We start from the raw sequence: 12,475 nt of genomic DNA on the forward strand, positions 1-12,475 counted from the left end.
CTGATTTCAATGTTGAAACATCATTGGACAAAGGGTTGGAAACAAGTTTGGGTTCCAGGCTCTGAAGCAGGGGCCTGTGCGCTTGATCTCACTGTGACTCTTGCTGAATAATTCACCTGACGGGTATAGAAGTCTTCTTCCCCACAAACCTGGTACTGGCCTCACCCAGCGTGGGAACTCTGGCACAACCCAACGGGACTAAGCGGAGGCTGTAGTAGTTGTGCAAGGAAGAGAGTCATATTCGAAGGAGAGCAGCTTACACTAAATCTCCGTCCCATCCCAACATTTACACAGCCTCAGCAGCTTGCACCAGCGCAACACTGGTGGTGCCAACATGTCACATGCTTTCTCCACAGTTGCAGAAACGAAGGGCAGTTAGTAATAACGGCTTACGCCTCCAGTCTGCAACTGGACAGAGCTTTGTACCTGGGTCCTGCCTGAGCACAGGGGCCCGGAAGCCGTTGGGAGATCCGCGCCTCCCCCAGAACTTCAGGGCTGCCTGTGGGCGGCTCTTGGTGCCTGGCGCCCTTCAGCGAGCGGGCTCGGCCCTGCGCCGGTGGGGGCAATTCCTGGGAGAAGCGGGGGGAGCTTGGCGATGGGGGCGGAGGGGAGCCCTAGCTATGGCTTGTATCTACCGCTGGCAGCCGCAGCCTGGGCTAAGGGGACTCCAGCCCGAGTCCTGGCTCCTTGCCGAACCGTGGGGCGAGGAGCAGCCACCCCGCGGGACTAGCGAGGCCCCGAAACTCAGCCGCACCTCCCAGCGGCACCCCAGCGTGGTGCGCCTCCCGCTCGGCCCCGGACGGGCAGCCTGAGGTCCGGGGCGCCAGCAGCCGGGAGAGCGAGCCCGGGTCGGGCGGCTTCGGGGCCGGAGCTGCAGCAGGAGGCGAGCTCCTCACCCCCTGCCTCCGCGCCGCTGCGCGCCCAGGGGAAGCGGCCAAAACCGCCCCCTCACATGATCCCGCCGGCCCCTAATCCCCTCTGCGCCTCCCCGGCGGCTCAGTGCGAGGTTGAGGCCGGCGCGATGAAGGGAGGCTGCGGCCAGGGCTGGAGGCACCGGGCAAGAGGAGGCCGGGCAGCCTCCGTCCTGCTGCTCCTGGGGGCTCTGGCCGCCTTTCACCTTCCTCGCAGGGGCGCTGCCGCCCAGCGGCTCCGCGGGGACACAGGTAGGCTGGGGGCGCGGAGTGTCAGCCGGCTGCGTTCACACCTCGGGAGCGGCTCCGCTCCGCAGGAAAGGGGCGCTGGGTGGGAAAAGCGCAGTAGCCCCACGACTAGCCCTCGCATGGGCCGCTTGGTTTACGGGGGCTTTTCAGCTACTCAATCGGTGATGCACACAGTGCCCGGGGGGGAAGCGTTGGAAAGAGCTTGGGGTCTTTCTTGTCACACTATAGTTGCTAAGAAAGGCAAATTTGTTCAACTATTTCAGTAGGGGCCTAAGTTTTCTCCCTCTCCTTCGCTGGCTGTTTTCCTCCCCCGCGGTTGGAAGGGAGCCGTTTATTTCTTTTGCCGGAATAACTCCAGCCTGACCTGTATGTGGTTGGAAAATGTCTAAGTTTAAGCAAACCTTCCGGGGCAATACATGGCACCCACCCCAGTTTTTTTGCCTCTCTGGAGTCTTATCTGGACGTCAGAGTTGTACTGGAAACCTCGGGATACCTGAACATTGGTTGCTCTAGAAAGGGATGTGTGTCAAAGGCTCATTAGACAAAGGGTTGGAAACAAGTTTGGGTTGCTGGCTTTCCTCAGTGCAGGTTGCACCGAGTTGTGTGCAGGAGTGAAACATTGACAATATATACCATTATGTGTATCGCAACAGTTCTCTGTCTGGGGATTCCAAAAATTAAGAACAAATCATTTAAAATGAGTTCCTACGTTCCACCTAGCCAGAATTCCATTGAAGACATCCTCAAAACTTTTGTAGCTGGGGGAGACGACTATGTTTGATAATATGCACAAGACCTTTGTATTCTCTTTTCAGAAAATAAAACACAATGTATTCCCTCTTCCTCATCGGAATTTCCTGACGCATTTTTTACACAACAGGAGAGAGAAGATGGGGGGATCATTATCTATTTCATAATTATCCTTTACATGTTTATGGCTGTATCCATTGTGTGTGATGATTACTTCCTTCCTTCTCTAGAGATCATTAGTGAATGTAAGTTATTTTTTAAGTCCTAGTAATGATTTCTGTAAAATTGAACAGCTATTGGCAAGATTATTCTCTTGGCAGAGTTTCACAACATGAATGCAACTTAGAAATAAGGGCAGAAAGTTCGATGTTCAATATTTAGCTTAGTTGGGAAACAATGTACAGGGAAAGTGGGCTTCTGGCTGCTAAACTACAGGAGTGTAGGAGATGTAATATTGACATCCAGGCTTAACACCAAAAAGAAAATATTTTAAATAAAGTGATTAACTTTAAAGTGATTTTAAAAATGAAAGTACCAGATGTTCTAGACTAAGGCAGATAAACTTTTCTGCAGGAACCAGTGTCCTGGGAAAAGCTAACAAAACACACTAGTACCAATGGGATTCCTCTTGTATAGATCATGTTGATAAACTGGAGTGTTCAGAAAACAGCCCCAGAATGATTAAAGGATTAGAAAACATTCCTTATAGTGAAAAGAAAAGGAGTACTTGTGGCACCTTAGAGACTAACCAATTTATTTGAGCATAAGCTTTTGTGAGGTACAGCTCACTTCATCGGATGCATACTGTGGAAACTGCCTTGTATGCATCCGATGAAGTGAGCTGTACCTCACAAAAGCTTATGCTCAAATAAATTGGTTAGTCTCTAAGGTGCCACAAGTACTCCTTTTCTTTTTGCGAATACAGACTAACACGGCTGTTACTCTGAAACCTATCCTTATAGTGAAAGAGTCAAGAAATTCAATATATTTAGTTTGATCAAATAGGTGGTTATAGGGTGATTTGCTAACAATCCAAGTATCTACATGGGGAACAAAAATGTGTAATACCGTGTTCTTCAATGTAACAAGCAAAGTGTAACAATATCTTAGACAAATTCAGACTCTAAATAAAGGCGCACATTGTAATAAGGTAATTAACCACTGGAACAATTTACCCAGAGCTGTAGGGGAATCTCCATCACTAGAAGTTTTTAAATCTAGATTGGATTTTTTCTAAAAGGTTTCCTCTAGTTGAAGCAGGAATTAATTCAGGGAAGTCCTAAGACTGGTGTTTCAGGCTAGATGATCAACACTCCCTGCTGGCTCTATCATCCCACATGCAGCAGGACAGAAGGGCAGGTACACACATTTGCTTTCTCTCTATCTACAGTAGATATCTCCTAGCTAAGTGCCTATATAGTAAGATGCTGGGTGCATTAGAAATATCTTACTTAAAATCAGTTTAAGTAGTGGGGGGAACAAAGTTGTTAACTTGTTAGAATCATAAATAATTTACCTAATAAATAACCTGACAATTTCCAAGAGCATAAGGACACAATGTTAAGGAACAGTGGTGACCTCTTCTACCAAATGTATGTGCTAGTGGAAACAATGGGAGTTTTGCCATAAAAGCTAGTGGTAAACTTAGCCCTAAAGTTTCCTTCATCCCCATACGATTAAAACCAAAACCCATTCATTAAGAGAGACAATTGCTGCATAAAATGCCCAATCCTGAGTGGGCTGGTAACTTCGTGTTTTGTTATGCTTAAAGGAATCTTAAGCTGCTTAACTAAGGCCATGTCTACACTACCACTTATATCAGCAAAATTTTTACGTCATTCAGGGATGTGAAAAATAACACCCCCGAGGAGATACATTTCACTCGCATAAGTGCTAGTGTGCACACCACTATGTTGGCAGGAGAGCGTCTCCTGCTGGTATAGCTACCACTGTGTGTGGAGGTGGTTTTATTATGTGGATGGGAGAACTCTCTGCCGTTCGCATAGAATGGCTACACAAGTGATCTTGCAGCAGCGCAGCTGCAGCGGTACAGCCGTGCCGCTGTAAACTTACTAGTGTAGACGTGGCTTAAGCCTTACACAATATATCCATGAAGCAAGTAGTACTATACCCATTTTACAAATGGATTCAGCAAGTAAGTGAAGCAGGAACTAATTGTCAGTTTTATGCTTCACTGAGTTGCTGATGCTTGACTTGAGGAGTGTATTTTCCTCACAACAGTAGATACAAACAAGTAACATCTAGAACATCAATGAACTTGGATTTAAATCTGACTTTACATTTTTCACCCACAAATAAAGGTCCCAATCCTACACGTTTATAAATCTTGTGCACTTATATTACAGCAAAAACTATTTCAACACTTAAAACCTATGCACCAGTCTTTAGAAAAGTTTATAAATGAAGTTCTTGAACAGTTGTCTTCCTGACATTCAAACAAAAGTCTCCAAGCATCTGTGTTATAGCTTATTCTGCAACCAATAAATGAATTTTCTTCTGCGAAGAATATAAGGAGCTACTTTTTACACATTAGTTGTAAGTAGTGTGTGTAGATTAGAGGTGTAACTTTTGTTTAATAGTAAGTATTTTATTCCATCTTCAGCCCTTGACCTGTCTCAGGATGTTGCTGGAGCAACTTTTATGGCAGCTGGTAGCTCTGCTCCTGAATTGGTCACTGCTTTTCTAGGTAAAACGAACAATTGTTTAACAATTCTGAATATATAATCTCCCATCCGCCCAAAAAAACTAAAAAGCGGAAATTAACTATGTTAAACACTGTTTTGCTTACAGGGGTATTCGTGACAAAGGGAGACATTGGAGTTAGCACCATCCTTGGATCTGCAATCTATAACCTTCTCGGTATCTGTGCAGCTTGTGGGTTGTTATCTAGTGTGGTACGTAAAACACGGATATAATTTGGCTCTCTTTAGAGCCAAATGATGGTAACTTCCTATGGTTTACTGACAAAAGTCCAAGCAAGTTTAGTATGATAATAGTTCAATTTATTACTCAGTAGCAAAACGGCATGTAATCAATCAGCAGATAACTCCCCAAAAAGATTTTTTTTAAATTACTTTTGAGTTACTATATTTAAATCATTTCCTAAGAACCAAGTTAGTCACATATCAATACAGAAACGTTAAGGCAGCATGTACAGTAGCTGGTGAAAGAACTACAACAGATTTGAAAAAGTAATTTGTGTCCTGCAGGTTTCGAGGCTGTCTTGTTGGCCACTGTTTAGAGACTGTTTGGCATATGCAATTAGTGCCGCAGCAGTCCTTGCAATGATATTTGACAGCAGAATTTACTGGTAAGTGCACAATTTGTGTTAAATTCATGTTGACTGGAAATTAGTGAGTGTAAAAATCAAAGTTTATTTTGTCACTTTTTCATCAAGCATTAACCTCAAGTATCCCAATCTGAAGTTCATTGTATAGTACATTGACAAATATGAATATCTTGTTGGCTTTAAGAATTGTATATTGAATTCAGTGTTCATGAAGGCTGTTGCATTAACCATTCTGTGAGTTCCTGCTTATAAATCTCAACCAGCATAGGCTTCCTTGCACTGAACTTCAAACCTGTTCTGGTGTCCTCTCTCTTGCACAACCATTAGTCTTCATAGTCTATTCCTTTGTTAACCTCTCTTTTGTGCACCTGACTTGAGATAGTTGTCCATTATCAAATGGACTGAGTAACTCATATGAACTGCTGAACTATCAGATGGTAACTATTTTCAGTCAATATTGACCTTAATTGGCTTTGAACCTATGAGGAGAGGCTTTAGTCTTTAATTACCAATTTCCTGAACCATTCAGCCTCCACTTTTCTTCTTTCCCACAGAAATTAGCCTGCAATATGCGTGAGAGCTGAATTTTTAGGTTTTTCTTTAACTGGGTAATGGAAGCACCTACCAGCTGTCATTATTCCATGTTCATTATTAAATACATTGCACTCATTTGGCATTTTTATCTTCAAAGACTATTAAAATCCTCAACATCCTTGTGAGCTGAGTTTACAAATTGTGGGTTCAGTTCTAATATAAAGGGGCGACACTCTATTTAAGTCAATGGAGTTGCACCCATTTGTTCCAGAAGAGATTTGGATTAGTTTCTCTTCTTTACAAATAAGTTCCTCTGTGTAGCCTTCAGCAAATTAGCTAAACCCAGGAATAGAACTCTGAAGTTCCTGGCTTCTAAGCAGAGCTCAGACCATGCCTTCTGTTGATTAACATAATAGGATTCAATCTTGCAAATGTTTACGCATGAGTAGTTCCATAAGACTACAGAATACTGTCGCAGATAAGTGTTTGTGGGACTGGGGCTGTCTTCTGTTAATCAAATAGCTGTAAAATAAGGAGAAACAGTCTCCAATATGGTATCTATACATAACGTGTGTCCTGGTAAACCAGAAATCTTTGATAATCTGCATTGGGGAAATATGTTTAATTGTTTCCAATTATTTTCCTTCTGCTGCCAAAGCCAATTAATTATCTCCTCAGTGGGCAGTCACTTAAGTATTACTAAGCTAAAACAGCTTTTTTAAACATCAATTTCTTTTTAAAATAACTGAAGATAAAAATGAGTTGGATTTTTATGTAAAATCCAATTTTTATTCTAGGTATGAAGGTGCTTCCCTGCTGCTGATTTATGGGTTATATATTCTGGTGCTGTGTTTTGATATTAAAATCAATCAATATATTATGAAGAAGTTTAGTCCCTGCTGTACTTGTTTTGCAAAAGCTATGGAAGAAAACACTGAACAGCAGCCATTAATTGGCTGGAAGGAAGAATGTGAACCACTAATTTGTCGACAATCAAGAACTGATAGTGGAAATTTTCATGACGAATCAGACTACTCACAGCTTTCTATAAGTTTACTTGGGCTTGATGAAATTTCTGAAGGTATTAATACAGCCTCTACCAGTCTACGTGTGTTTCTAATTATGGGAGTGGGGGTTGAGTAAATTGTAAGACTAATTTCAAATGGTTTAGACCATGAAAGAACTCTAGTTGAGTGTAATACACTACTATTCCTTCTTGGAATCTGACCTTTAGCAAAATCAAAACACAGAGCTGGTTATATAAAGTTATCCACTGGAAGAATGCCAGAGCAGTCATTCATTTGAGCCACAGCAGAAGAACTATGATTGATGGGTAGAGTAACTTTCCTTGAGATTCTTTGAAGTTCATATTTGAAACTTCTCAACAGCTCAGCTGATAGGTCTTCCATTTGATATAACTGCCACTTGCACTAACTGCGTGATACTGGTGTTCTGTGAAACAGGCAGTTAATTATAGCCCCAAAAGATGTGCTATAGTATGGATCTGATTAACGCTTCTGAGGCAGGAATTTAAGAAAGTGACAGCCCTGATATGACTAATCAGGTACCTATGGAAAAACTTCACTTAGGCACCTAGTTACTCAGTAAGAAAGCACCAAACAAACCCATTACAAAGAAGCTCAGGTTACTTAAGTAAGCAGAATAACTCAGGTGGCTTTTCCTAGTGACGAAAGAAAGGGAAATCTTGTTTGAGATTGTATTTTTGTATGCTTTTGCCCATCGTTTTTACAAGTAAAGTCAGGTTATCAGATTATACACAAACATAGCCTCATTACAGGGATAGTTTAAAATGGTTTACCTTTTAATCTCCAACAGATCCTCCAAGTGTCTTCACTATCCCTGAAGCAGATTTAAAAAGAATTCTCTGGGTGTTATCTCTTCCTATTATTACACTACTCTATTTGACCATACCAGACTGCAGAAGACAGTTTTGGAAAAACTGGTTCATGGTGACATTTTTCATGTCAGCTGTGTGGATTTCTGCATTTACATATGTCCTTGTATGGATGGTAACAATAGTTGGTATGTACTTTACTTGCTGCTATATCATGTCAACTGACTCAATCACTGAGGAATGAATGATTTTTCACAACGGGGGAGGGTTAGATCTTAATTCTGTACTCTTCTGAAAAAGCTTAGCCTCAGACTGCATGTTCATAGCTCAAGTTTCTCCCCCACCTACTGCCCAAAAAGAGTGGTTAACAAGATAAATCAACTGTTATTGCTTTGAAAAGGGCTAGTTCAGAACTACCTAAAGACTGCATTGAGACGTTTTCATAGTTAACTTTCTTTCTTGGTCTGATATTTCCCTAGAAGAATATTTTCTGGAAATTGAGCTTGGCTGTACCATTGGGCTGCACCATCAGCCTTCCCAATCTAGGTGATGGGCATCTACTCATGTGGCTATGTAACAATGAATGCATTTGAGAAAAATATTTACAACTTCATTGCTCAAATTGTTCAGAAAATTATGGATTTGTTCTACCTAACGTTAAGATCATAAACAGCATTACAGGTATAGCATTATTTTAAACTGATTTACCAAGCAGGTATCAAAGTTACCAAATTTATCTGCCAAGACTGGAGATAAAAGTTCAGTTCCTCTCATACAATGAAGTGAGCTGTAGCTCACGAAAGCTTATGCTCAAATAAATTTGTTAGTCTAAGGTGCCACAAGTACTCCTTTTCTTTTTGCGAATACAGACTAACACAGCTGCTACTCTGAAACCATACAAGAGCAATTATCACTAAACTTTAAATATCATTTCCTTGCAAGCATCAATTAGGAGGCTATGATCAATAATGGTCATTTAAAGAAATTAATTGATTTTAGTACCTTTAGCAACAAGTAAAGGGTTTTAACAAGTTTCAGGTTTTCCTTTTTTGCTGCTTTGATGGGGAGGCTTGAAGTGTGTGTGTGTGTGTGTGTGTGTGTGTGTGTGTGTGTGAGAGAGAGAGAGAGATTTAAACCTTTAAAAATCATGTGTGTCTAGCAAACTAGGGAAAACTAGAGTACTCTGTCAGTCTCATGAACTCACATCTTAAGTGAAGGGGCAGAAGTGTTAAGTATCTAATGAAGTCATCCTGTCTCCTCAGAGTTTTAGCAATTGGAGTTAAATAGGTGTAAAAGCAAAAAAAGTTTCTGAATGCTGACTAGACTGTTTTCCCCCTTTCAGTTGCTCAAACTTTCAGTCACATGGCATAACTTGACTAGTTCTCTAGTCATAGCTTTCAGGGTAGACATGAAATTTCAAATTTTAAGAACAAACCAAAAACCGACAAGCCTTTCAAGCTTTACATCTCAAAAAGCAAAGGGGAAGGGGGAAGTTACAACCCTTGCATTTCTCCTTTGTAGCTCCTTTAAGTCTGCCTATGTAGTCTACTAATTCACAACTAAGTTTGTTTTGAATTCAGTCTAATTGAATGTCTTAAGGAAAAACAATCCTGCCAACAGAGGCTTGTGTAGTTTGATACAACCAAAAGTAAATAACTAGCTGTCAAGTGGTCTAGTGTACTGATAGAGGTAATTCAGCACCTACTACATTCTCTCATTGTTTATAAAACACATCCTACTCATAACTAGGTAAAAGCAAAAAGAAAAGGAGTACTTGTGGCACCTTAGAGACTAACCAATTTATTTGAGCATGAGCTTTCGTGAGCTACAGCGGTAACTTACTGTAGTGAGCTACGAATCTTTGACAATCTTTCCCATGTTGCAGGTGAGAGCTATTGCTGATCTGCTAGTTAGAGCCATGACAATGTGAAAGTGGATATGCCAAGGTTTCAAACAGGGTGGAGTGTTGGTCTACTTTGAAAAGTGATTAAAAGTGCTATTGGAAGGGGGGGTCTGTGTCTCACGGACTTCAAACTGTGTTTGTTCTGTCTACAAGATAAAGCTTTAGATAGCCCTACATATTCATCCTGGGTTCTTTTCTTTTCATAAATCAGTTTTTGTAAAAGGTAATGCACTAATACCTATCCTACCCCTGGACTTCACGGGGTTTGTACAGGTTTAGCATACTGGAACTTAATTCTGGTGCATACAAAGAATAGAATCTAGCAAAAAAACAAACAAACATTTGATAAATTCATGGAGGATAGGTCTATCAATGGCTATTAGCCATGATGGGCAGGGATGGTATACCTAGCCTGTTTGCCAGAAGCTGAGAATGGGCAATGGGCTGAATCACTTGATTACCTGTTCTGTTCATTCCCTTGAGGGCACCTGGCATTGGCCACTGTCGGAAGACAGGATGCTGGGCAAGATGGACCTTTGGTCTGACCCAGTATGGCCATTCTTATGTTCACATTCCCTATTAGTATGTATTAGTCCAGGGGTGGGCAAACTTTTTGGCCCGAGGGCCACATCTGAGTATGGAAATTGTATGGCAGGCCATGAATGCTCACAAAATTGGGGGTTAGGGTGCGGGAGAGGGTGAGGGCTCTGGGGTAGGGCCAGAAGTGAGGAGTTCAGGGTGGGGGAGTGGTTGGGAGGTGTGTGTGGGAGGGGTGAGGGCTCTGGGCTGGGACTGGGGATGAGGGGTTGGGGGTGCAGGAGGGTGCTCTGGGCTGGGACTGAGGGGCTCAAAGGGCAGGAGGGGGATCAAGGCTATGGCAGGAGGTTGGGGTGCAGGCTCCAGGCGGCGCTTACCTCAAGCAGCTCCCAGAAGCAGCGGCATGTCTTCCTCTGGCTCCTACGTGGAGGTACAGCCAGGAGGCTCTGCGCGCTGCCCCGTCTGTAGGTAATGCCCCTGCAGCTCCCATTAGCCGTGGTTCCTGGCCAACAGGAGCTGTGGGGGTGGTGCTTGGGGCAGGGGCAGCATGTGGAGCCCCCTGGCTGCCTCTACACTTAGGAGTTGGAGGGGAAATGGCGCTGTTTCCGGGAGCCATGGCCCTGCTGCGCGCATGCAAGTCCCAGCTCAAGTGCTGGATTAAATCATCTGAAGGGCCGGATGTGGCCCCCCGGACAGTAGTTTGCCCACCCCTGTATTAGTCCCATCTTTACATTGTCACTTACCAGACTAGAACTGCACTTTAACTAGAAGCTGATAAAACTATGTAGTGAGGAAAGAGATCAGACCTACTTCCGTTTAGGTTCCAATCTTACCTTCTAGGGCAAGAATCTAGCACTTTGTGCCATAGACTAAGAGATTCATGCTTCAGCTCTCCCTTGTCATGCCCATTACTTTTTAGTCTTGGTTTACAAGATGACTTTCTTCCTACACTAATCCCCTAATCTGGGGAAGGAGGCTTTGGATCATTACAAATCCCAGATCAGAATAATTTTCAATCACTTCTAACAGAGAAGCAGCAGATTTAGATTCCCTATTTTTAAGTTTTGCCTCTAACTGACCTAAGCTGGTATCTGGCATGCAACTACAGCACACCTAAATTTACAGACAATCCACTGCATAATTTGTTCTAACAAAATTGCTTATTACTGTTTGTCAAAACCCTTACTATTGTGGATGAAAGGCCCACTACAAAAAAAATGTAGAGGTAGACAATACACTTTTCAGTAAAGTGAATTAAATTAGCCTTTAAAAAACAAGTTAAAAGTTTAAACAGAGATCAAATCCTTCAAACTTTCTCCCAAAGTTTTATGAATACTGCATTAGGGGAAACAAATGGAGACAACACCTGCTTGACGATAAAATCAAAACTAAAGGCTGCTCAAGGTTAGCCCCAAAAGATAAATTCAAATCCAAGTTAAGTAGTTCTAGCTTTAAATTTTAGGTAAGCAACTGAAGCACAAAGATGAAGAGAAGTTAATCCATTTTCAAAGTATTAATGGCTGCTAGCAGGGAAGAAAATAGTGTACTGCTACTGAAGTTAATGTGAGAAAACTAGTATTTACCGGTGGGAAACGCAGGCTTCTAAATAAGTAGAAGTGTTGCAATTATATTTTACTTAGCATTTTGCTAAGTATGACTACTAAGACTTGGAAAGTTACATTTTTTTGACTGAAGTGAAGTTTCACAGCAATGAATTTGGACAGTACAGTAGTAAGGATTATTTAAAGTCTTTTCATATGTCTCCCCAGGGAGTTCATGTGCTTTTTTCAAGAGTGAATGATTAAAGAGGTTACTGCTTCATGTGACTTCCAGAACTCATGTGATAAAATGCCAAAAGAACACAAGGGATTAGTCTATTTTCAGCAGTTCAAAAAGTGTCAATGGTCAAACCTCAAACTTGTACTGTATCTGCAGGAAGTCAGTAATAGCCTTCTACCTCTAGCTGAGTGGGCATATTTATTTTCAAAGCTGAAAACAAATTCCACATCATGTTACTGATAGGTGCTTGTTCCATTAGTAAATAACCACTGACTAGTTAAGAAAAAAGTCAGTGTAAGATTTCAGTAAATAAAGTTAAGCTATCCTGAATTACTGGCTCCCACAGATTCCTTTTGGAATTAGCATACAAATACCAATCCTTTCTTTCTCTGGTAAGCACAGATCCATACCAGATTCCTCAGGCCAGACTTCAGCTACGAAACGTGTTGTTACTCAGTATCCTTGTTTATTCACTACAGGTGATACGCTGGCAATTCCAGAAACAGTAATGGGTCTTACATTACTAGCAGCAGGGACAAGCATACCAGACACAGTTGCAAGTGTACTGGTGGCTAGGAAAGGTAAGAATTTCAGCATTCATGCTCACTCAATTAAGAACTTGTTTTCGGAGCTAGGGCAGAGAGGTC

At 42.1% G+C, this 12,475-nt stretch overlaps 1 protein-coding gene and 1 long non-coding RNA gene across 3 annotated transcripts in view; one reads left to right on the forward strand and one right to left on the reverse strand.

Moving 5' to 3' along the window:
- LOC142073396 (uncharacterized) overlaps positions 1-554 on the reverse strand; it is a 171,664-nt gene extending 171,110 nt beyond the window's left edge. Inside the window, exon 1 of the long non-coding RNA XR_012670245.1 lies at positions 1-554. This is a non-coding gene — a long non-coding RNA (uncharacterized LOC142073396).
- SLC24A5 (solute carrier family 24 member 5) overlaps positions 489-12,475 on the forward strand; it is a 12,749-nt gene continuing 762 nt past the window's right edge. Inside the window, exons 1-8 of one of the 2 annotated variants that reach the window (XM_048865988.2) lie at positions 489-556; positions 1,976-2,155; positions 4,534-4,617; positions 4,722-4,825; positions 5,141-5,241; positions 6,552-6,835; positions 7,591-7,797; positions 12,308-12,409. In XM_048865988.2, coding sequence (XP_048721945.2) covers positions 2,089-2,155; positions 4,534-4,617; positions 4,722-4,825; positions 5,141-5,241; positions 6,552-6,835; positions 7,591-7,797; positions 12,308-12,409 — 949 coding nt within the window. In that variant the 5' untranslated portion in view covers positions 489-556; positions 1,976-2,088. Of the gene's footprint in view, positions 557-810; positions 1,164-1,975; positions 2,156-4,533; positions 4,618-4,721; positions 4,826-5,140; positions 5,242-6,551; positions 6,836-7,590; positions 7,798-12,307; positions 12,410-12,475 lie in introns of those variants that run through there. The other variant, XM_048865987.2, reaches the window with a different exon arrangement.

This window comes from Caretta caretta, chromosome 10 (genome assembly GCF_965140235.1).
Source record: "Caretta caretta isolate rCarCar2 chromosome 10, rCarCar1.hap1, whole genome shotgun sequence".
Lineage (NCBI taxonomy): Eukaryota > Metazoa > Chordata > Testudines > Cheloniidae > Caretta > Caretta caretta.